This window comes from Tenrec ecaudatus, chromosome 2, assembly GCF_050624435.1.
Source record: "Tenrec ecaudatus isolate mTenEca1 chromosome 2, mTenEca1.hap1, whole genome shotgun sequence".
Lineage (NCBI taxonomy): Eukaryota > Metazoa > Chordata > Mammalia > Afrosoricida > Tenrecidae > Tenrec > Tenrec ecaudatus.
In genome coordinates, this window is record NC_134531.1 from 74829904 (window position 1) to 74856468 (window position 26565).

The 26565-nt window shown below is 41.9% G+C and overlaps 1 protein-coding gene across 1 annotated transcript in view; it reads right to left on the reverse strand.

Moving 5' to 3' along the window:
• The window catches only part of AP3B1 (adaptor related protein complex 3 subunit beta 1), a 267505-nt gene that overhangs the window by 27023 nt on the left and 213917 nt on the right, over positions 1-26565 (reverse strand). The window contains exons 23-24 of the mRNA XM_075541203.1: positions 6462-6693; positions 915-999 (exon numbers count right to left, since the gene is read on the reverse strand). Of these exons, the coding sequence (XP_075397318.1) occupies positions 915-999; positions 6462-6693 (317 nt within the window). The remainder of the gene's footprint in view (positions 1-914; positions 1000-6461; positions 6694-26565) is intronic.

The following is a 26565-nucleotide window of genomic DNA, read 5'->3' on the forward strand; positions in this document are numbered from 1 at the left end:
CTAATTTATAAATTCATCTGAAAAGTACCCATTTTCCCTAAACTTAGAGATTTTAAAATCATAACCAATTATCTTCTAGGCTGGCAATAACTGAGGTACATGAAATATCTTAATTCTCTTTATAATAAACACAGAGCAACTTCAACTCAAAATATCAAATAAAGCCTTGGATCAGAAAAATATTTACAAAATTAGCTGAAAAAGAATTCTCATAGGTACACAAATATGTTTGTATTAATTTGCTAGAAGCGTCTATATTTCATCAAAAAGATAGCAAACATTACTCAAGTATACAAAATACAAAAAAATAGCAAAGGGTTATACAGGAATATGGCTTTCAGTAGAATCCTCACATTCTAGAAAAAAAAAGACTAAATTTTAATAATAAAAGATCTTTAGAATATGATCTAGCTTTGAAACCTTTGTGAACTACCTGAATGTACTCTTGGTGCCTATCAAACCAGTTCTAAATTAAAGTAAAAAGAGAGAGATAAAAAGTATAGGTTTTAGGTACTGACATAGTAATATTCCTTTTAAGAAGCTCAAGAATAACAAATAAGAGGATTCAAAATCTATCTTCTCAAGAACATTGAAGTTTTTAATTTCTCTAAAAAATTTCTCATCTCCAAAATGGTAGAGGCAAGATGTTTAAGATTACTTAGCAGCGGTTTCCTTCCTTAACAAATAAACTATGAATTTCAATCGTACACAATAATGGTTAGTTGTGTAACAAACACTAAATTCATATACATTGCATAGAATTTACACAAATATCCCATGGCAACCTGAAAACGGTCACAGAAAAATGTTTGCTTAAATACTTTGTCTCTTCAAAAAAAAGACCTGGCAAGCCGGGTGCTGGGTCTGCTGTCCATGGCAGGAAACATTACACACAGAAGGACAAGTGCACTTACCACAACTGGAAGCTGGCAGTCTGAGTAGAATCACAAAAGTCAATACCCATTGAAACAGTAATGGATCCCTCAGGCTCAAGAGATTCTAGGAAATGAGAGAATTTAGACATGAAAACACAGAGAACGTAGAGGCAAACTAAACAAGGAAAATTTATGTAATGCCTGTAGTTCAGTTAGGACGGTCAAGTTCTGTGATGGCTCAGAAGAAACTTCTCCAGTGAGGAATATGGAAGCAAATTATAATGTGACTTTTACTCAGTTTTCAGGGGTGGGGATAGGGGTTAGATCAGGATTACGTGATACTCTGTTGGTTTTTAAATTGCTAATCAGAATTAAAAATAAAACAAAACAACATAAAACGAAAAGGATTTCTGTCAAAGGTGGGGTCTCCCTGATTGAGAAGTTAGAGGCTAGGCATCCCTTCCACCCAGCACCACCCTGAAGCAGGCTGAGGTCACCCCTTCCTCTCGGCAACGCTTCTCGCCTTTTGTTTCAGGCATGTGCTAAAAAATATCGCTGCTTGCATTCTTCTCTCCCAGCCTTAGATTTGAAAACTATGTTAAATACCGTGAGTACTCGTGTGTAAGCCACATTTTTAATGCCATTTTGGTGGTACAATTAGGTGTCTCGGCTGATACTCGGGTTGGCTTATACTTGAGCACAAACAGCACGTGAGTTAGCAGAAGGCTTGAGGGGCAGGTGAAGTCGCTCTCCCCGGGTCCTTCCTCCCCAAGAATGTACAAATCCCCAATACTGTTTCTTGAGCTTGGCTACCCGCCCCCCACCCCTGCCAGGCGTTCTCTGGCTATCATCCCTTTCCTGGGAAACCCAACGACGAGCTTGTTTCTCACAACCGAAATATTGTATGCATACCTGTGCACACATGTATGAATTCCTGAGTGATGCAGGCAGTTAGTGCACATTCCTCACCAAGAGGTTAGAAGTTCAACCTGGTGATGATCTACTTCTGAAAAAAACTGCTACTGGGACCCTAAGATCTCCAAGAGTTGGAATAAACTCCATGGCCACTGGGATGGATGAACTCAAAGCTTGACTCGATGCTATGTTGCTCAGTATCTTCAGTTTGTGGCCATAGTACTGTTCTATTTAGCTTTATCTATTTTGTATACGACCAAAAGGCTGGATGTTCAAACCCACTAGAGGTTCTGAAGGAAAAGATGAGGCAGCCGGCTTCCTCATACATAAATATGTACCGCCTCGGAACCCTACGAAGGACTACTCTGTCCTACAAGGTAGCTCGATGTGTGACAGAGTAGACTTGACGGCAGTGGGTTTAGCTGTTGGTATTCTGTATGCCTCTTGCCAAATGCAGTTGGTATGTTAGCAGGCACCACTTCTACTCTGAAAGACGGTCACCACCTAAGGCTTTTGTTTAATGCCAACCGTCAGAGAGAGGAAGGTTCAGATAGCCCAAAGGATACCTCAATAAATAAGCCCATGTCCAGGTTTCATAGGCTTAATGAAAATTCTCACTGCCACTGAGTCAATTCTAACTCAGAGTGATCCAGTAGGACAGGAAGGCTGCAACTCTCCCCCTCATTCCCTGTGGAGTGGCTGGTAGTTTTGAACTGCTAATCTGCAGTTAGCAGCCCAGAGTGTGACACACTAGGCCACCACAAAATCAGGCATTGTAGCAGGGCCTTAGTTTCATGTTGATTTGAAAGAGCTACTGGGTTGTTCAAGTGTACTGGTTTGTAGATTCAAGAGTGGATCTCCTTTTTATAAGCATAACATTTACCAGGATGTTCAAATGTCAGACCACCTGTTGCCTAAATCTTGCTTGAGCAGGTTTCACTAAATAACAACAATACTTTTCTTTCATTTCTGTTAAAACCACCTGCTGCCGTCATTTCCTGTCCGCTTGTGAATGCACACTGCTCCCTTCTGTCCCACTGATATATTGGAGCTTGGTCTTGTTGGTAGGCTGCCATCACACTGGGAGCAAATACCATCACATCTCCCAAACACGACGACATTCGAATTGTATCTCTCTACACCATGACTGTTGTAGATCACTCGACAAATGACAGCTCTCAGGATGTCTTGTTGATAGCACGCTGACAGAATTTGGTACTGCCTTCTGTCTTAAGGTAATTAACTGCTAGCTAAGTGTCAAGTTACTGCCGGAGGCAGTTCATGATTTTACATACATACATACATACACATATATATATGAGATCAGATGCTGAATCTGAATTCTCTGCTACTTTCTTGAAATGGCTCTGCAGGAACAGCTGAAAACACCGGCTCTTAGAAATGAAAAGGACAGTCATGCAAGATGCCATCTGCTTCGATGCGACAGTTGTACAGCAGCTAGCTCCACAGCAGCTAGCTCCAGCAGCTAGCTCCACCGAATAAGGTGGAGAGAGCTTATAGGCGAGAATTCGTGTTTTTCTTTTTTTATCTGTCACAAACTTCCATCTCTGTGGGAGCAAAAAATGGCAAAGAATAGCTTGAGGGATTATCTAATTTCACAGGAAAGGCTAGGCAAAAGGCATAGCATATTGAGATGAAGACCAAACAGATCAGACGCATATGGAAGAGGCTGAGTTCTTAATTCACGCCTAGGCGTTCATGAAACGCTAGAAGCCCTGGTCGTCCAGTGGTCAAGTGGTCAGCTGCTAACCAAGAGGGCAGCAGCTCGGGCCCACCAGCCCCTCTGGGGGAGGAAGATGTGGCAGTCTGCTTCCATGAGGATTTGTAGTCTGGGCATCCACAGGGGGCAGCTCTACTTTGTCATACAGGGCCATTATGAGCTGGAATCAACTTGACGGCATGGGTTTGTTTGTTTAATTAAATGAAAGCAGTATCTTCTCTCTCCTATTTCATAAATACATGAAAATACTGGACTTGTTCCTTATTACTTTATTAGATTCTGCACCCAGTGTAATCTGTTAGAAGATACTAGGTAGTGTTGCACATAAATACATATCCATTATATATATATAAATACATTTTAAACATTGAAGGCATTTGATATTGAATGAATGGAACATTATGGTGTTCAAAAATCTGCCTAATAAAAGTAAAGTACTGAGACAATGGTATACCTTCATATTTCCTGTTAAGGTCATACTTTGAAATTTATTATATTTATTTCTTCTATTCTATATAGGCCAACAAAAGGTCAATGCATCAACTCATTATGCCAACTAAAGGGTGTGTTAATACTATTCTAGTGTTTTAACCTTTGGATAACATTTCCAGTGTTCAGAAAATTCATATATCAGCTACTTGACACTTCTTAAACTAAACTAATTTCTTAATGATGAAAAAAAGGTTAGATTACTAGAAATAAAAAGGACATAGACTTGGATATCACACAATTCCTTGGAAATATAGGAGCTTCACAAAACAATAAAATAAAAACCAGGGCACTTATTTTTTTTATGGTGTCCTCCCCCCACTCTTCTCCCTATTACTACAGTCTGCTTTCCTCCTTATATTCTCCCCTTTGTTTTAAAGTAATTATCAACGGGTTGGTCTCACACAGGTCGCAGGATTTGTGGGCGACAGTCATTACTTTGTAAGCTGATCTGGTATTTAGCTACAAGGGGACCTCGGGTTAAGTTTCCGTTCCAGGTGTGAAAAGCATTCCAGGCAATAGTCTTGGGCAGTCCTCAGGCCTCAAGCAGCCGGAGAAACCTGTTTGTTTTTTTTTTTTAATTTGGAACCTGAGATTCTGTTGCACATTTTTCTATCCGAGTCCAAGGACAGGCCGGGTCTAGCGAAGCTGGTAGTGGCATTGAATACCATTGAGTTCTCCTGGTTTAAGGGTGACTTGGTGATCAGATTGGGAAAACGGTTGAAGTGAACTCTGAAATCCACTTTCTTTAACTCCACTTGTCTTCACTTTGATGTCCTATGAAAGTCCACAATATTTTATCCATTAGTGGTTGTTTCTGTTCTTTGTGTAAAGACATGATGCACAGAATGGCTCCCTTCACAGAATGTGCCGGGGAAACGACCTGAGAGAATTCAGCACCATCAACGACATGGGCGGAAGAAACGCCAGGCCACGGAGCCACTGCTGCCTCTGAGCGGCCTGGTCGGTTTCCCCCGCCCCAACTGTTCATGGCAGTAGAAAGCCTAGTCTCTCCGCGGAGGAGCAGGGCTAGCAAGCAGCTGGTGGCTAGCAAGCAGCCTAACTCGTAACCACCACGGCCGGCTCCTCCCGGTCACAGTGCGGAACAAGCAAAGAAGGCACAGTCAGCAACTTGGCCTCTGCTCCTCTTCAGTAGTAGTGAGGAGTTAACTGGAGCTTTCGGAAGGTGAAATTTTGAGGACGACTCACACCTTAGTTCATGGGTAACTGTGGTTTGCCTGCAGTTCTCCCAGGTGGACCTAGGACGGCCTTGACTTACACAAGACAGAAAGCACAGAGAGAGGCATTCAAAAGTACATTTTATATTTTAACTCAAAATAAGGAAGTACCATGGGATACTTAAGTTTTGGCAAAATAATTTTAGAGAAAAACTACTTAGAAAGGGGGTTATAAATACAGCAGCCTGTAGGGGATCAGAGAGATATTGTAAATGAGAAAACCAAATGGAGTGCTAGAATAAATAAAAATTTTAAAATGCAGGGGGTGGGAAGAATGCTAAAAGGCAACTGACAGTTTTGTGGGGTAGGTTATTCGATGTGCTAGGCACTAGGGTGGCCTGGAGAGAGCACACTGCCCCTAGAGATGCACCAGCTGGCTGGGACTGCCATGGTCTGTGTTATTTTCCCAAGGAAAGTGAGGGGTCTAGACTTCTGTTAAAGTGTAAAAATCTCCTGACTGTAAACGGCAACAGATTCAAAGTATCATAAAACACGAGTCACACATGAGAAGACAGGCAGATTGTGATCGAGTTCATGGTCTCTAAATGAAAAGGCAGGCCAGGCTGTGCACATCCTTGCCCATCTTCACTTTGCCATTTGTGGGATGTGAACGGGCACCGGCAAGGGTGATGTGAGAGGCACAGTCTTCTGAAAGTGGAGCCCTGATGGGCTAGTGGGTTACATGTTGGGCTGCTAACCTCAAGGTCTGCAGTTCAAAACCACCAGCAGTCCTGAGAGAGAAAGACAAGGCTTTCTACTCCAGTACAGTCTCCGGAAACCCACAGAGGCAGTTCTACTCTATCCTACGGAGTGGCTTTGAGTGGGAATGGACTAGATGGTAGTGAGGGCGAGTCTTCTAAAAGACAGGTCAGTTTTCTTGCTTCCAATAGGTAATAAACTAACACAGTGTAGAAAATCAAGCTGATCAGAACATGGGAAAAGATGACACAGACAAGTAAAAATGAGATGGCATGCTTGCTTCTTCAGGCCTACCACCCTTTCATCCCTACTGGTTTTACTGTTGCTAGGGCCTGATTCAATAGGGGCAAAGAAAGGTATTTTTGTATATGAAAAATGCAGTTGCAAATTGAAATGAACCACCTATAAGCTAATGATCATTTAATATAACATCTTCTGCTTTATTTTTAAGATGAACATATTCAGTTACCAAATATAAAGTTTCAAAGGAAGATAAATATTTACCTATTGGGTTGAAAACATGCATTTGCATGCTTGCCGGAAGTTTTTTCTCCTCGATGTGAATGTTTTCTATCTTCTGATCGGTGGTATTATTCAATGTTATTTGCACCGAGACCATCTTCTCACTGAAAATGCACGGCTGTCTGGGAAAGGAGTAGTGGGCCGCTAGTCCTTTCCCACTCATTCGATGAAGCAGCTCGTGACTTTTCATCGGTACAAAGACAGGAGAAGTGACCTGTGGCACACAGAAAGGGGAAGGGGCAAACTGACGAATGAGTGATCCCTTAGGCAATAAGCACAACCTTCATGACAGATAACCATTCCCTAATGTAGTATGCAAACCATATTAACACGCATTAGTAGGCCATCACATGTATAAACTTGACTCATACTTTTGATAGAAATGTAAGCAAACACCTTCAAAACAGAATTAATTTTTCCCTAGACCGTACAAGCATGTCTTACTATATAATGATAATGCTAGCCAATTGAGAAGAAAACAATCTGCTACTTAAATATCCTCAATTTTGTAAACGTTGGCAAACATTTTGCTAGTGGCTCTCCACGCCCGCCACACTTTGGCCATCTGCTAACTCCCTGAGTTGTTTTTCAAACTGTAAGATCGCACTTTTAAAAATTCATTAATTAAATTAAGTAACGAGCCTCTCCAATCCTAACTTCTTGAACTTTGCTCCCCTTAAACAGAAGGCATGACTTCTTCACTTTAAAGTAGTTTTTCCCTACTTGTTTAAATTATCAAAAACAAAATGAGATCAGATTACTAATTTATATTTTTTCCTAAAGTTTCCATGGTTTAAACATTTTAAAATATTAGCTAATATTAGTTCTCGAATGTGGCACTGACTTTAATAATTAACTCGACTCTTAATTATTTTTCTCTATTTAGCCAACATTTATCCCAATTTGACCCCAAAGATAAGCTGAAGCACTTGAGATGGCTAAGAAATGCATTCAGCTGCACTTCCTCCACCCTAGAGGAAGTACTCATACAAAGGTGACTTGTTCTGTTGTAGATGTAAAAAAAATCCTGGAGGCCTCTTTTATAATTAATCCTGACAGAGAAGGGAGACACAAGCTCAAGCTTTTGCCCATTAGATATTTTCTCTTCCAGAAGCAAAATACATGATCTGTGACACCTTACATTCCATAATGCTGAACCCAGTGAATGGATTTTCCGACTCAATATTTCATAGGTATAATTTATCCATTACTACTAAAGGACCTTGGCTATCTTTGAGCCCATGGTTGCAGCCATTGTGTCAATCCGCCTCGTGGAGGATCTTCTTTCCCAGTGACCCTGTCCTTTACCAAGGGTGAGATGTCCTTATCCTGGGACAGACTCTCCTGGTCAAGTATCCCATATTTCTAAGACGAGAAGTCTCACCACCCTTGTTTCTCTCGTTGTGCTGTTCCCAACAGATTTGTTTGCTCTCTGGCAGTCCACGATATACTCAATATCCTCCCCGACGCCACGATTCAAAGGCACCAGTTCTTCTCTGATCTTCCTTATTCACTGTCTCACAGGCCTGAACAAAACCAATTACCCAGAGCGGCAGGTAGCAAGCTACAGCCCGGATCAAATGCAGCAACCCACCTGTTTTGACAAAGTTTTAGTAGAACACAGTCAAGTTCATTTGTGTATGTATTGTTTACAACTGTGTGTATGTGTGAGTGCTTGCGCACACACGAGATGATGGCTGAATCGAGTAGTTGCAAAGCCTAAAACAGTTACTACCTGGGCCCTTTGCAAAAGAGAACCAATATGAAAACCTTCTCTTCCACTTGCCTTCTGGCTGGTGGGGAACACTTCTCCACAGGCCTCTTGAATTTTCTGGAGTCTTCTGAGCAAGGGCATTAACAGGTTTTTATCCAGAACATCCTTCCAGTATGTCTGTATAGCAAACTACTGTTGGAAGATAGAAGTAAGCGCTTCTCTCGGCAGCTGGGGACTCACGTGTTTGCTTTCCAGAATAATAAAAATGACATCTTGCCCCGCTAGGTAAAGGTGTGAGCGGTTTTCTAACAATCCCCTATCAAAGGCTCAGACTTTCTACACTCAGGCCCTGTCCTCACAGGGACACACACTATGGGGGAAGGCCACGTCCGGCCTTCCAAGTGCTGCCCTAAGAGACCCAGGAGGTGGGGAGCAAGGGATGCCATCCTGGCTACTGCTATTGCTAGGACTAATAAATTATCCTTTTGCCTCTGACATGACGATTACAAATCTTTAGCCAGTATTCATGAAACGGAGGCAGGCTAAGTTATTAGCTTGAAAGTACAGTAATATCTCAGACCCCTCACAGTTTTTGATACTGATTTTACTTATTTATTATTGTCATTGAATGATTCTTTGCTCTGTGTATTTTAAATAGCTACATTAATACTTAGAATCATAATATACAGCTGCACAATGGCAAATGATTGAAGGAGTGAATGGAAGTTAAAAATCCAGTTTATATGCAAGGATGCCTTTTTGGAATGTGTTCAACGGTACCTTACAGGCTTTGCTTATGAGAACTCTGCTTTAGAGTCTTTTTTTTTTCCGTTTCCTTTGGGAAAGCCCATACTATGACTTGGTTGTTTCTATGGATTTCTAAAGTTCATGAAGTATTCTAAAAGCGGATAAACAAACTAAAATGTAAGTTCCATGAAAATGAAATATAAGATAAATGAAATAAAAAAGTTGACTAGAAAGCGTCAAAGGTGACTGGAGAAGACAAAGTCAAGTATTATCACGAAATGCATAAAGGCCAGAAGTTAGAAAACTAAAAGGAAAAGGCATGCTCGGCATTTCTCTAGAAGAACTGGAGAAAAACACTAAGTCTTAAGCTGAAACAATGAAGGATCTTACAAGCAAGATATTAAACAATTCCTGCAGGAAGCATCAAAGGAAGATGGAAGGAATACACAGAGTCCCTGAATCAAAAAGACTCGGATGATCTTCAACCGCTTCAGGAGATAGCATATAATCAAGCACTGCTGGCACTGGAGGAAGAAGTCCAAACTGCACTGAAGGCACTGACAGAAAACAAGACTCTAGGAATTGATGGAAGACCAATGGATGTTTCAGCAAACTGATGCAACACTGGAGGCACTCAGTCTACGTCAAGAAATGTGGATGACAGCTACCTGGTCCAGCGACTAGAAGAGACCTACATTTGTATCCATTACCAAAAAAGATGACCCATCAAACTGATGTGAAGGACCGTGGACAAAGTGGAGACCCCAAACCCACCTGTAAGATAACTGGATAGTCCCTCACATAAAATCTACATGGACGGGATGACATATCCAAGGTGTGGTATAGCACTGATGAAACACACACCTACCCTCTAGTTCTTTGACAATATTTCCTCCCCTTACTATCATGGTCTTTGTTTTACCTCATTCATCTTGGTTGAGCTGCATATGTTCATTTGTATAGCAAATTCATTTGATGCATGAAAGCCAAGATAGATAAACCTTCAGAAACAGTAAGGGGAGTAAAGATTCCCTGAGACTACTGGAAGAGAGCTGTGGGGAAGGGGGATCTGATAGGAACGATGACTGTACAAACCCGCTCGAAGGGAACAAAAACCAGAATTGTAGGTGAACATATACATTGATGGTGTAAGACACAGCAAAATAATATACATATAATATAAAAAATAAGGGTTCCTTGGGAGTAGGGTGGGGAGGGAGGGGATAAAGGGAACTGATATCAAAGAATTCAAGAAGAAAGAACATGTTTTGAAACTGATGGTGACAGCAATTGTACAATTATAGTTAATCTAATTGAATTAAGGGTTGTTATATTACCTGTAAGAGCTCCCAATTTAAGTTATTAAAAAAACTTATGAATAAAGATGACCCAACAGAATGTGAACATTATTGAATAATATTAATATCATCCTCAAGTTTTGCTGAAAGTAATAATAATAATAAATGGTTGCAGCAGTAGCTCCACAGGGAACTACCACAAACTCAATTCAAGGACACTGCTGATGTCAGATGGATCTTGGCTGCAAGCAGAGAACACCTGAAAGATGCTTGCCTGTGTTTTATTGACTCCACAGTGTGGCTCATAATTGTGGATAACACTGGGGAAAAGGGGAATTTAAGCATGCTGATTTGTGCTTCCAGGGACCCTATACTGGCACGGACCAAAAGGCAGTTGTTGAGTAGAATGGGGCATACAGCATGGCTTAAACTATGGACAAGTGTACATTGGGATTGAATCCTTTTAACACACTCATGCTTATTCAGTCTGTGTGCTGAGCACGTAACCGGTGAATCTGGACTGAAGAACAGGCACAAAGAATATAGAAAGATGCTAACCCCTGCCCTGTGCAGCGGACACGGCTTGGCTTGTTAAAAGCAAAGAGCACTTGAAGCACTGCTTCCTCATGTTGATCAGGCACCACATCCACCCATCAGTGTGGTTTCCACACCAACATAAAGAAAACGAATTACACGCAACCGAGCCAGCAAGCAACATCGCGGCACACAAAGACTGAAGTTGCCAAGGAGTCCACTTTACTTGGACCACAATCAACACCCATCAAGAGCGACGTGTTGCACTGGACAAATATGCTTCAAAAAACCGCTTCAAAGTGCGGACAATCAAAGATGTCATTTTGAGGGTGAAGGTAAGGCCTACCCAAGTCAGAGTGTGTTTGTCCCTCTCATGTGCACGCAAAGTCTAGACCGTGAAGAAAGAAGACTGGAGAAGAATGGATGTTCTTCGATGGGGAAGAATATTGAAAGACCCATGGGCTGCCAGGTCAACAAATATATCTGTCTGGAAACACATACAGCCAGAATGCTCCATGGAAGCGAAGATGGTGAGACTTCATCTCACTCGCCTTGGATATCTGATCAGGAGGGTCCAGTCCTTCATGTTTGGTAACCGAGTGGGCCAGTGGACAGAGGAAGACCCTCAGCGAGATGGACTGACACAGTGGCTACAACAATGGAGTCACACAGAGCCAGGATTGTGAGGATGGTGTTGGGTTAAATGGTGCTTGGTTCTGTTTTATATACCAGCAACACTAACTTTAGAAATATCTGGATTTAGGTATAAGCGTTATTCCTATTAAATATTAATGGATATATAAGCAGGACAGAATGGAAGAGTTTACAAAATTCAGTTTTGATTTAATTGCTTAACTACCAATGTTCAAAGAATTAAAAACCTAAGTGCCCTATAAGTAATTGATATGGGCCACCCCTACTACAATTCTTGTGGCTGTAATTAGTCCAGTAGCTGCAGTAACTAATAAAAACGCCTCCCCCAAGAGTTCACAGGGAAGAAAAGGCAGCGAGTAACAATGAGCTCATTCATCCTCTACAAATCTTTCCACAGCATATGTTTAAATAATAAAAGTCATTTGTGTACCTTTAGATGGTTTATGAAAATAACCGATCAATTCTGCAGACACAACATTATTTCTAAAGGAAATCTATGTGAGTCATGACGCCTGCAGATACACAGAGGCAAACCTCACATATTTTATCAGTTTATTACAGTAAGCAAATAAGCGTGGAATGAGAGTGCACATAACTGTCTACTTAGCGCTTACTGAAACATTTATAAGAGCTGTTATCTCCCTAATAACAGACAGACAGCGTGCAATTTTAGAGAGGAGAAAAGCTTCATATTTTTTAACACTTCACTAAAAAGTAACTGAAGAGTGTAAAATGAAAAATACTCTGTGCAGTTAGCTGGTAATGGACCATATTATCAACTCAAGTTAGATTTATAGGATACAAACTAGTCACTAATAGTTATTTTATGACACCGCATGTCTGCTTTTCTTTCTTTTTTTGAGATTATTAAGATTAAAGTTGTAAAACTTCTTTTGAATGTAGCTCTTCAAGATGATTGAATTATAAAATTTAAAATGGGAATTGAAAAATAAAACACGGGCTATCAAGTAGGTGCCTGAGAATGAACCATGCTTGGTGTTGGCAGTGCTATTTCAGAGACGACACCTGCAGGTAAAGCTTTAGGAAAACAGAGTTTTCCTGCCTTTGCCGCTTTAAGCCACATTCAGTCACTCAATCATCTTTAAGTATCAACAACCTATTCTGTTTTTGAACTTCAGAAATAGGGCAATTTGCAGTATATAAAATGCTCTCTCCGTAGCTAGGTTTGTTTGGCTTATTTTCCCAGCAGTATTTATTTAGAAACATGGTTCATAAAAATGATCAGGCAAGAAAATAAGTCTAAATGGGCATAGCTTTGTTTTTAAACGAACACTTCTTTTAACCAGTGCCTATTTCGGCTGCTAAGAGCTGTGAGGCCAGCAGGCCGCAGCAGTGCTTTCTGCACCCAGCACACTCAGTGCTGCTCTCGATTTACCGTCGCCCCACTACGCAAGCAGTGGGCACATTCGCTTCACTTACAACTAGCTTTAAACATACTCACAGCAATGTACTGATTTCCCATTAACTACTACTTTAAAGAAATGGTCTGGGGTCCTAAAAGACCACGTCTCCCTTATAAATGTAAAGGGAGATACTCTGGAGAATCGTTGTGATCATTTCCCACACTTTTTAAGGAACCAGTGTGTATTCTCCAGGTGTATCATAGAAATGTATTTGTGGGAACACCGGAGCACATATTAAGAAACATTTAATAAAGTACCTTATTTTATTCAAGGCATTAAGCTGTAGGATCTCAGACTTTATTTGGCCAACCGCCTCCCGGTGATTAAAAACCTTCGTGCTATAGTGCCTGGGAGCCCTGGTGAAACCGCGGGTCACAAGTTGGGCTGCTAACTGCAAGTCCAGCTGTTTGAGTCGACCAGACTCTGGGTGGGAAAACGATGAGGCTTTCTGCCCCCACAAGGGTTCACCCTCTTGGAAACCCACAGAGGCAGCTCTATCCTGTCCTACACGGTTGCTACGGCGGTGAGTTTACTGTAGCCCAGATCTAGCAAACAGTGTAGCTGTCCATTCTTGTAGCCCCTGTAAATGGGAGCAGCACCAGCCTTCAGGCACTGGTCGACAGGGCAGTGAGAGAGAGGCAATTTACAATCCATCCACCGCCTGTTTCTGTATCGTGTGTGAGCTAAGCATTGCTTTATGTCTTTTTTTTTTAATGGATGCAGAAAAATCACAATAAAAGGATGGTGAGGCATTAAAATGACATGAAATTAAAATTCCATTATAGTGTGGATAAAGTTTTATTGGAACACTGAAGTGCTCGCTCATTTACACTGCCCAGGGCTGCTTTGCCAGCATTGAGTGGTTTTAACAGAGGACACGTGGTTGACAAATCTGAAAATATTTACTATCTGGCCCTGCACGAGCAAACTTTGCTGACCTCCAAATTTACAATGGTTTTGTGTTAAGGGTGAAATTACTGTAATGACATTCTATTCTGCTTCTTTCCACAAAGTACTGCCGATACATTTAATACATTTTATAAATCTGAGATACAGAATGATTATATTCTTTTATTCAGCCATTTCCATGGAAAAATAGCTCTGGAACCATGACTGACTAAACATGTATTATACTTTTCACTGATATGGTCTACTATTATTTTTTTAAGTTTTATTGGGATATAATACATCATACAATTCAAGAGTTCAATCATGGCAGGAATAGTTGTACAATCATTACCACAATCAATTTTAGAATACGTATTTTTTCTTTCTCGTTCTCCTTGTTGTTAACCCCCCCATTTCCCAAAATCTCCCGTCATACTCTTAAGAAACTATTAATCCAGGTACTGTCTCTATAGAACCACCCACATATACCAAAACATGTCTTCTCTAACTTTCAGTTTAAGGGTGCTACTACAGACAAAACTGAATGTGGAAAAAACACTAAACTAAATTTAGTTTTCACAGCATTTAGGGAAAGATTTCAATTGATTATAATGCATTTCATTAAAGTATTTTACATGAGCACAAAACATTAGCGTGTGCTAAGCTGTTCATAAGAGATCTTGGTGCTTCTACTGCTTTCTCTTGGACAGTATGGATGATGCAAACAGACTAAAAAGGAAGTATCATTCTTTCCCTCATTGTCAACAACCTCAGGACCTTACTCATTTTATTGGGCGTTAATACAGATATCACATCATTCCATAGTTCAGTCATATCAACCAGGATTGTACAATTGCTACCACAATCAGTTTCAAAACATTCTTTTTCCTTCCTGGACTCCTTGCCATCAGCTCCCTTTACACCCCTCTCCACTGCTACCCCCCCGAAACCCCTATTCAACTTGCTGTCCCTCTGGGTTCATCAATCCTGGGTTTTACACACTGAAAACCAGAAAAACATATAACAAAAATTTAAGAGGGTGATCCCCTATGAAATAACCTATCCAAGACAAACCCCAATTTGAATTTGAACAAACAAAAGACAAACAAAAAAAATACACAGAAAACGCTGAAAACCAGATGAAGCTTAATGTGCATCAGAGCGGGTTCAACCGACAAGGTCAACTGACAAGGTCAACTGACAAGGTCAACCGACAGGTTTAATCGCTCAAGTCTCATCATTTTGGTCTTCCATGGCAGCGGTTCTCAACCTGTGGGCCACGACCCTCTCACAGGGTCGCCTGATTCATCACAGTCGCAAAATGACAGAGATGAAGGAGCAACGAACATAATTTTATTGGGGGGGGGTCACCACAACATGAGGAACTGTTGCGGCATGAGGATGGTTAGGAACCAATGTTCTACAGTCATCTCTCCAATGCGCTCTGTTTAGTAACCACCTTCCTCCCATCTCTCTATTGTGGAGAGAGGGAAACTGCTTCTTTCCTGTGTCGATCCCACCAATGCGTCTTGGGCTCCCACTGTCACCCACAGCCTTCTGCACACCCGAATCCCTTGGGATGTCACTGACATCCCTTTGGGTTCTCATGTCTCTTCTTCTATTCATGTCTTTGGGCTTGATCAATCACCACCAGTACTGCTTAGGCTCTCTCAGGTTCTTAAAACAGCTTCTTAATTTGTGCTTTTCCTTTAGATTGCAGAGTTAGAACATGCCTATGGAAGAGGACCTCAAACACTATGGAAATACAAGGGGTGAACTACTGGGCGCGGGAGGAGCAGGCAGGGTAAGTTGATTACTAGTTTAAAGTGCTGAGCACAAAGTTTATGATCTGAAATGTACACCCTCACCTAAACATTAAAAAAAATAGATGTTAAATTAAAAATATATAAGAAAAAAACTCAGGTTTATCTTCAAATAGTGGCCTTCCTAATCTCTTTCTCCCTTATCACTTCTGCTAGCTTGAACTACTACACAACACCAATCGATGATGGCAATCAAGTTTCTCTGTACTAGTTCTTTAATGCCCCCCGACTATATCATGACCCCAATTCTACCTTATAAATTTGGCTAGACCACAGCATGTACACAGGTACAGATAAAAGATGGACACACAGGGAAACCATGGCAGATACACCCCCCAGGACCAATAATGATCTATATATAACCCCCTCCCAGGGGGATGGACAACAGAAAAGTGAGTGAAGGGAGACATCGGTCAGTGTAAGACATGGAAGAAAACATAGCTATCGTGATACCAGATGGGAAGGGAGAGGGCAGGAAGCAGGGGAGAAGGGGAGTGGATTATAATGATCGACACACAACCACACACCCTCCTCCAGGGGAAGAAGGGAAACCATGCGTGAAGGGAGACAGTGGTTGGTGCAAGATATGAACATCATCATAATTTATAATCTATCAAGGGGTCACAAGGGTGGGGAAGGAGCTGATACCGAGGGCTCAACAGAAAGTAACTATCTAGAAAAGAATGAGACAACATATGTCCAAATGTGCCTGATTCAATTGACAGAAATAAAAAGTGTAAAGATATTAATTTATATATCATCAAGGGTTCATGCAGGAGGGAGGAGGGGGTAGGGAGAGTGGAAAATGAGGAGCGGATACCAAGGGCTCAAGCAGAAAGCAAATGTTTTGAGAATGATGATGGCAAGGAATGTACAAATGTGCTTGACACATGGATGGATGGATGGATTGTGATAAGAGCTGTATGAGTCCCCAATAAGATGATTTAAAAAATAGATTCATTGAACTCTGATTGAAACAACAGGCTTCTGTGGAAGGATGTCTCTTAAAATGCACCTCTCATCGATGCTGTCTGAGGAGAGGTGGAAAAAGGCAGGCAGGGCTCTGAAGCCAGGCTAACCGGAGCTGAAAGGCTCGCTCTATACACTACTGGGAACCTAGTCCAACTCGATGGGCTTCCATCTTCACAGCTGTGCAAGAGGGAGGCATACCTTTCAAGCTGTTGTACACCTGGGATGCCAAGGAGAGACCAGGTGGGGTGCAATATCTGAAGACCACGGTAAGAGCTGGATGTAGGGTGAGGTAAGATGTCAGGGGTGAAATACTCTAAAGAGATGTCATGATCCAAGAGCCGTGAGAGTATTGGATAAAATTCAGTGCAGAAGTTACGAGAATCCATAAATCACAGGGCTGTGAGGTTACGCATTACACAGGTGGTTCATAAGAACACGGAGGCCTTCTCAGGGTGAGGCTGGGCTGGAGAGACTGCAATGCCAAGACCGTCCATCCCTGCACATCAGGAAGGGAGTAAGCGACCCGGAGATCCGCAGTTGGGAAGGGAAGAAAGTCGAGTGAGATCGAATAGGAGGATACAAATGGAAGGGGCTAGCAAGCAACAGTTAGGAGCGTCATGAAAACAAGCTTGCTGACATGATTTCACCAGCCGGAGTTCTGGATCATGCCGAGAACATTTACTACGACTCCAAGACCCACCCAGGGAAATACTTTCATCCAAGTCTCCGAGGAAAACTGATAGCTAGCTATTCTACATATTTCACTGGTGGGACTCTAGTCTGGCCATGCTTGCACTTGAACGAATGGTAACTTAGGGGGCAGATGTGGGTCTCGTGCAGCCGTGGTCCCAGCAGAGAAAAAAGAAGTATCTTTTGGTTGATGTACACACATTAGAAAAGCAATTTTATTATGGCCACTTTCAAATTAAGTCGCAAGTCTCTCTAGGGCTGCTGTCTTGAGTCTGATCAAGAGGAAGAAGAGTTGTCAACAGCAGAGCTATTTGGTCACCAGTACAGACGGCTGAGACCTTCCTGATCCAGGGCAAGGATGGGTACATGGGCCGTATGAGACATCAAAGCAAATGCAGATATTTACATGCTATTGGGATCTGTGTGTAAATATTTAGGAGTCTTCAATGGGGGAATTTTGAGAAAAGAACTTGATTTGCCACACAAGAACCCAAAATTCTTTGGGGGCCATGTGCATGGTGCAGAGGGCTCCTGCTAGTCTCTCTTGCTTTTCCTTAAAGACGATGAAGATGAATTTTGCTGCGCTAAGTCCTGGGGTGGGGTCTAGCTATCACTTTGATCTGCGCACATGCACTCTCCGGTTACACCTATGCTTGGTGCACTCAGCACCTTTCTTCAGACGCGGTAAGCGCTGTACGTTCCTTTCTGCCCGGCACAGCAAAGGCTCTGGCTGACCTCCAAGCTCTTTAACTTTTCTGAGCCGGAACTTATAAAAAAGGGTAAGACTATCTAACTTGTCTGTTTTATGAGAATTCAGTGAGAAACTACATGCTGAAGTGTTTCATAGATGGCAAGTGGCCTTTTAAAAATATTGTTAGAGGCAATGCTTATTAGCCTGAGAAGAAAAAACAGCAGCAGAGCTAAAATGGGAATTTTAAAAACACTTTTATTAAGATGGGAATTTTAATATTTTAAAACTTCATTTCTGTCTGGAACCAATAGGCTGAAATTCACTTAAAAAACAAAAAATATTCTTTATGATGAATGAAAAATACAAGCTAGTGGGGTTTGTTTTGGGCTTTTCCCTCGTTCAGGAAAAGGAGAGAATGGCCAACGATGACGGATGAGACTTTAAAAAATATGATCTAAAATATGAATCGGCATCCTTCCTGTAAACTCTTATTTCATACTTCTTTATGTCAAGATTATGGTATTAATAAAACCTACCCCATATACATACCTATCTTCAGTTCTGAAATGAATCCCACTTTATACTGATCATGAGGAACTAACTCTAAATATCTTAATATGCTGATAAGAACGATGAAGAATACCCATACCAACAAATAACAAAACAAATAGACAAACAAACAAAAAACCAACGAGGGCAACCTGACCCAGCCGAGGGCTAAGTGACCTGGTTGACATTAGTTTCATGTCAGCCACACATTTGTTGTGAGAGTTTACTTCAGTCACAAAGGCACCGAGCTTCCTTCCGGGTTCCTTCTGTACAATGGGGCTAATTGTACAGTCCCGTCTATTCTGAGGAGTTGTTATAAGGAGAAGTGAGACTGATTTTCACACTGTAAAAAGTTCAATAAAAGGCATTATTGAGATTAGTAAATTCAGTTTTCAGTCGATGTTAAAACACCCATCTGTCAGATAACATAGGGTCGCCAGGTTAAAAGTACATATCAAAAAGCTGAATCACAATTGGAGAAAGGCTTTTAAAACAATATTGCTATATTTATTGATAGTACCACCCAAAGGCCTTTAAAAAAAGTAATCCTTTCCCCCATGCGCCTTTTCTCCCACCCCCTGCTCGTGGTGGGTGAAGAGATGGTTCTCTAAAAGGTTTCTAAATGATGTTGATGTTAAAAAATATAGTAGCACCACTTAACAGCCTTTTAAAGAGCAGTCCCCAGGATGGTCTTTGTTAACAACTGAAGGAAGAAGGGACTATTTTTTCAAAGGCTTTTAGAGGATGTTGTTAAAAGAATATATAGTGACATCATTTAAAAGCCTTTTAAATAATAGTCCTTCCTTCCTTCCCAATGGTAATGTCCTTGGCTTTCATTTATTTTGTATTACGAGACAAAAATGGACATGCCAACATATTATTATTGGCTGGAGCAGACATCTGTTGAACAGAGAATGATGCATCGCTTTTAAAAAGGTCGGTGCCCAGAAATAAATCTACCTCTTCGAAAACATTGGACCATTTCCATTTAGGATACTGCCCACCTACCTTCTCAGCTACTTATGAATTTGCTAAAGAAAAAAACAAAACAATAATCTCACTGCCTTGAGTCATGCCGAATCATAATGACCCTATAGGACAGGGTAAAACTGCCCCCCTGTGAATTTTCAAGACTGTAACGTTTTACAGGACTTGAAAACCCCATCTTTCTCCCTCGGACAGCTGGTGGTTTCGACCTTGCAGTTCACAGCCCAATTTGTAACCACTACACCACCAAGGTTTCTTTACAGAAGGTGGTACCATACCAATAGGAAAGGAGCTACGGCTAATTCCTTCCGAGATTTCCTGAGGCATGAATGCAGGCAGCTTTGCCACATAATGGTGTCAGTGGTAACTCACAATCTGATTTCTGACAAAACCTAATAACTGTTGTCTTTATCAAATAACCTCTACCCCTGGTTCTTCCCACATGACACTTTGTGCCACTAGCAGACAGCCGTGGACACACGTTTTCTGTCCCCATTTAGCTCCCATGAGAGAAAAGTGTAGTCTGCCATTAGGTGTGAGACACAAAGTCTGAGAGAGAGTAAACTTTGAGCGTTTTGCTTATCTAGATCCACGTAGACTATCAAACAAAAAAAAATCATGATTAGCCAAGGACATAATCTTAAGGAATGAACCAATTTCCCACCTCTTCTTCCTTTGGGTCTTTGGGGAAAATGCCATTTCATTTTAAGAAAAGGAATTTCTAGGTCCACAAAAAAATTTAAAAACAACAGAAACAAAAAATCCTCAAAGTGCAGTCTTCCAGAGAGATTGCAGATAGTTTCATTCTAAATTTTAGGGTAGACCTTCCTTTTGACTAATCTTGCGCATGGAGATCAGTGATTAAGTCTCCTGAGTTACTCGTAGAAAGTCCTTACTTACAAGGGGAAGGCAAAACCAAACCACCAAAGGATTCCAGACCCACAGGCACTCGTCTGTTTCGAACAAAATGCACTTCTCTCTCGCTGAGGGCAATGGGTGGCTGCAGACCTGTCTCAATCTTGGTTGGGTACCTTCCAAAAATTGCCAATGAAAAGGAGTAGCTTCCCGTGGGAATCTGCTAGGCTAGTTAATTTCAAAGCACTGAGGTCAGTTCAGAAGGTTACGGTGATTGTTTTTTGGAATGACTAAGTGCGTTAATTTTTACATATTTCCTTGAAGGGTGCAGGGCGACCCTGGGATTCATTAGAAAGAAGCCTTAAGTGCAAACTGCAGATGAGGAAAAGGCCAAGGGATCCTCCCCGCCCCACCTGACAGTGAACCTGTGTTCATTCTTTGAGAGGAGCGAGGGAGGGTTTTGTTGGGACATTTTACCCGGTCCAACCTATGGCCCCAGTCTCGTCCTTTTAGACAGCTTTTTGTTTCAAAAACTCAAAGAACATTTCAGAGGAACATGAGTTAAATCTCTCGAGGTTGCCAAAGGACTCTCTGGGAAAGGCTAGTGTGATGAAGTGTACCAACTGCAATGGAGGATATGCTGAGAAAAAAAGTTTCATATTTTTGTTTCATAAAGGTTTCTAGCCATATTTTGACCACCCTTGTGTGTGTTACTATCGTCAATCATTAGACTGGTTTAAATGTGAAACCTTACCCATCACGCAATGCTCAGCTCCAGTCCCAATTTGTCCCATCAACCCTGCCTGAGTCTACCTGAGTCTAAGATGCTTGCAATCACATCTCCTTGGTGATGGTCATGATGCTTACTTCTCACAGTTTTTAACTGTATATTCCGTACCCTGCAACACCAACAAAGTACTAGCATTGATGATAATTATTTTGTAGGCTTTCCTACAAAACTGATTTCTGAATTCTTTGCCCCTTAATGGTAAAAGTACTTTAGGCATTTGTGCTTGTAATTATATTTAATAGTAAACACTTAATATTAAAAATAATTTTAAACCTCTGCATAAAAATTCATATAACTGGATAGATTTATGTCCCCATTCTCTAATAAATTAATGCTTTACTGTGAAATACTATTACAATTACAATCCTAATACAGGAAAATTGGTAAAACTTTGAAATGCGAAGTAAATTTTGTAAAACATCAAACAGATAACAACAATAGGATAAGATTTAATCTCATGATTGAGCTGAACATTAAAAACCCTCTTTGTCCGAGTGACTCAGCGCAGAGTTAAGTAGAAGTGACGCAGTCTAAACTCTGACGGCTCCGCCTGAACCCAAGGCATGGTGCGCCATGGACGGCGCGGCAGAAAGCACAGGCTGCGTGGCCGCTGGGCTCTGCGTCACAATCGCCCACGGAGCTCCGCAGCGCACGAGGGCTGCCCTCCCTGGGCAGGGTTGGCAGAGCGGGGGTGAAGCATGAGGAGTATCTGAGCTGCCACCCTCTCCCCACAGTTGCTATCTATAGGTAAAACGCTTAGTAATGAACCCCTTCCAAAGATGCCCATGTCCTAATCCCTAGAGCAGATGGATATCCAGATAGTTCCTAATCCCATGGATATACAGATAGTCCCCGGCTTGCAACGTATTTGAATCGCCACAAACTGCACTTGTGAGGGTGTTCTGGGGGGAAATTTACCTTTAGTTATGTGTACTACAGTCCACAGTCCAGTGTGGAATTCGCTGATGTTGAAATTCTCAGATGCAATGTTTCCAACCCCCAAAGACAAATAAAGACCAAAATTATTAAGAAGTTGACAATAAAAGAGGAGCGTGTAACTTAAAAAATACAACCCCCAAAACAAACAAACAAACAAACATGCCCAACGAGGTGTTTGACTTGCATCAGAATTGGCTCCCTTCAGAACTGGAATAGAAAACCATCACGAAGTCATAACTTCTCGTATTACGTTCTGTGGTGAAACAGAATCAAGCTGGTGAATGAACTGCCTTTGAGATGGGGACATTACCTGGGTTATCCGATGGGCCTATGTACAAGGGTCCGGTGAGTGAAACAGGAAGAAGGAGCACCGGTGTCAGAGGGATGCAGTGTGAGGAACGTTCATCTGGATTTGAGGATGGACGAGCCAGGCCCATGAGTCAAAGAAGTTTTACCCTTTAGATCTCCAGGAGAAACAACGCCTACAGACACACTGATTTTAGCCCAGGGAGGGTCATTTCAGACTTCTGACTGCCCAAACTATAGGATAATAAATAAATGTCACTTGAAGCCACCAGGTTTATATGTGTTATAGTGGGACTAAAAAACTAATAAAGGTGTTTATGATGTTGATTTGAAAACCACTGTTCTGAATTCTTGTCGCGGGACATACAATTGCGAGAACTGTGGTACAGATCAGCAGTTCTCAACCTGTGGGTTGCGACCCCTTTGGGGGTCGAACGACCCTTTCATAGGGGCCACCTAAGACCATTGGAAAACACATATCTTAGGAACTAAAACACTGCTCCTTTATCTGTCTCCAGGCTGGTCCGCCAACATGAGTTCCCGGTGTGATGACATCATTGCACCAACCTGATCACTTACACCCCGTACAAATAAAGGTGTATGCGACAGGGTTGGTGCTATAATGTACTTATGCAGACCAGACACACATGTGTAGAGAGCAGCTACTGTGTAGAGAGCAGCTTTTATGTTGAAAGCAGCTACTGTGTAGAAAGCAGCAGTATTGGAGGTAAAACGATACTTCATGAATTATAATTACTGGGTAAATGTAAAATCATCAACTACTGCAACAAGAAAAAAACTGTACCAAGGGAACTTAATCTGAATGCTGATAGGTCTTTTATATTCAGCTGTGCTTGATGAGAACACTGACCCCTTGTGATAGTAACAGGTATGTAAAAAAAAACAGGGAAAAGAGTGCACTGCAGAAAATAGCGTACTTGTTGCCATCGTTGCCATCTTGAATGAGTTAAATTGATCACTGCAAGGACCAAAAGCAACATGCCTCAATTTGTCTGAAAAGATCCAATCATTCCAAATAAAACTTCACCGTTGGCAAAAAAATTTGGATGAAAATAAAATTTACATGTTGTCTACCCTTATCTGCTTTCTTTGAGGAACATGACATTGAACCAGACAACATGATTCTGATGATAGGTGTTTTGTGAAAGACCACTTGCACATGCTTTCAGACTGTTACCCATGCTACAACATGCTTCAAGACAACATTTCATTTCGTTGTCAGAAATATTTTACAATATATGATTACATGTTATTTTTGTGATTAATAACTATGCTTCAATTATGTTCAATTTGTAACAATGAAAATACATCCTGCACATCAGATATTTACATTACGATTCAGAACAGTAGAAAAATTAGTTATGAAGTAGCAATGAAAACAATGTTGTGGTTGGGGTCGCCACAACATGAGGAACTGTATGAAAGGGCCGCGGCTTTAGGAAGGCTGAGACCCACAGGCATAGACTTCGCTTGTGTACAACCAGAATGACCTGTGCTCCGAGAGACATCGCCAAGTCTGCTTGCCCTGCAGTACTTTCGCATTTGACGTACAGCCCAACTGTTACTCCCTATGAGGCCATCCTCTTCCGCAGCGTGGAATGCTTCTGGGGCTGTGCACCTCTCTGAAGAAGCAGATGGCCTTATCCTTACGCCGCAGAGTCGCTCGTGGGCTCAAACTGCTGACTTTGCAGTTGACAGCCCTGTGGTTAACGTACCGCACCGCCTTCCCATCTGCCGATTCTGTCTCATAACAGTGTTATATAGGATGCCTTCATAGGCACAAACAGCCTCCTTGTTCTTCTGCAGCGCGGCTGGTGGGTTTGAACAACTGACTTTAGGCTCAGCAGTCCAACTCAGAACCCACAGTACCTCCAGGGCTCCTTCCCACCTCTTAGAGACACTAACAGAGCTGAGGGGCTCTCAAACCCAGCTAATTGCTTGTCAGGATCTTTTAGGGGACTGTTGCCTCTCCCATATTTTTCAGAGCACCCGGAGTTAATTCTGACCCGGTTGTTCACAGACAGGTGTTTGAAATCAATGAAAAGGTAGAAGATGATCTGCCTTCCAAAGCCTCCGGGCCAATGTCCCAGATACCATCTAAAACTACCTCACAACCCCTCTGTAGCTACCAAGTTAGTCTTTCCAGCCCCATATGCATCTGGAAGCATTTTGTATGCGTTCTGCCCAGGTAACGGGGTCTGAGTAGTAGTAGCAGTCTTAGCCAGTGCTGGTGATGAGCCGCAGGACAGACACACCGCCCGGGGAAAGAAATAGGAGAACATCTGGGTGGGGGCAGCACAAGTTCAGGATAAAGAAACACCCGGGCCAGAGGACGGGTTGGTAGATATTTTTTAAAAAGGTAGCAATCCTAAAGAAACGGCTATAAAAAGTTATACTTTTGCTCAAACCATCCTTTTCTGAAACAAACACAGTAAAAAGTCGTATATTAAAATAAGGATATAGTAAGTCTAAGGAGGCCTGGTGGCGCCGTGGGTTAAGCACGGAGTTGTTAATCACGAGGGTGGTGGTTCAAATCCACACTGGGTGCCATCAAGGGAAAGACGAGGCTGTCTGCTCCGGAAAAGACTTACAGTCTCAGAGGGCCTGCCCAAACCACACCCAATGCCGCTGGGCCAATGCTGACGCAGAGCGACCCTACAGGACAGGGCAGAACTGCCCCAGTGAGTTTCCAGGACTGTTTACGGGACTAAACACCCCATCTTTCTCCCGTGGAGCAGCTGATGATTTTGAACTGCTGACCTTTCTGATTGCAGCCAAACTTGTAACCACTCTGCCACCAGGCCTCCCTATGAGACAGAACCAAGTCAATAGCAGTGGCTTTAGTTTGAATCAAGTTTCCTTCACGTTGAAAGTTAAAGTGACTGTTACTCATTGTAACTTCTGGGATAAACAATGCAGGCGTCCTGAGGGTACACGGCATATATGCAACCAAGAATGAGAATAAGTGGAACTATAACAAAATAAGAGCAGACGCTGCTCTGGAAGAAACACTGAAGTTGACATGGATTGGACAGCGACAAAAGATGAGAATGGCAAAGTGTGTCTTGGTGGAGATTTCACATCTGTAAATCAAATTATATTCACTGCTACTGGGTCAGCCCCGATCCTGTACGGCTTCCAAGACTGTAAATCTTACGGGAGCAGAAAGACTTAATTCTCTTCCTTGGAACAGCTGGTGGGTTTGAACTGCCAACCTTGTGGCTAGAAGTCTAATGCTTACTGGGTGGCACCATCAGGGTTCCTTAAATCATATTGCAGAAAGCATTTAATATCATAACTCAAGAGTACATTACATTGGGAAAAGGACTTTTTTCTCCTGCAGGTTTGACAAAATTAGTAATTTTCTCTGCAAAGATCCCAAGACAATATAAGTCACCACTGTAGCTCTGCTCAGACTTTTCCATACTCAGTGTTTATATAATTCCCATTCCCACAAACGTATAGAAAAGCTATGGCTTAATATAGGTCACCACAGTGTCCCGAATGCACTTCATTCATGTTAATTAACAGAAATATTTTGGGTTGGGGGTGGTGGGGGGGGAGGGGAGGTGACTTGCACTAAGCCCACTTTTACTAGAAAGCAAAAGAAAATTAGTCCCTCCCCCACAGAAACCAGGGTTACAAAAATGTAAAGGACCTTAACTAAATTCACTATTCTACCCAAATGATTCTTAGAGATGAGACTGGCATCTGCTCAGATCTCATTACAAGGTCTCTTCTTTGGTTCACAGCCTGAAATAGGTGGAAGCACTGAGCCACAGATCCACAGGAACACGACTCCTGCAAACACACTGGCGACTCAGATCACACACAATCTGGACAAAGACATGCGTTATGACTTCTAGGTCCCTCTTTCATAGAAAGGCGTTATAGATTGTTATAGATAAAGGTGTTATCTTCTCCAACATGGGGCTGCTAATTGCAAAGGTGAGCAGTTCGAAACCACCAGCTTCTCCATGGGAGGAAGCCTGGCCTTTCTACTCCTACAAAGAGCGACAACCTTGGAAAACCACAAGGGCAGTTCCATCCACTCCTATTGGGTTGTTAGGAATAGGGACTGACACGATAGCAGTGGGCTGAGATAAGGCTGTATCATACAGTAGTTACAATACTACTTAAAGGTTGCTATGAGCCGACATTGAATTGATGGCAGTAATAATAATAAAACACATTCCACAAAACA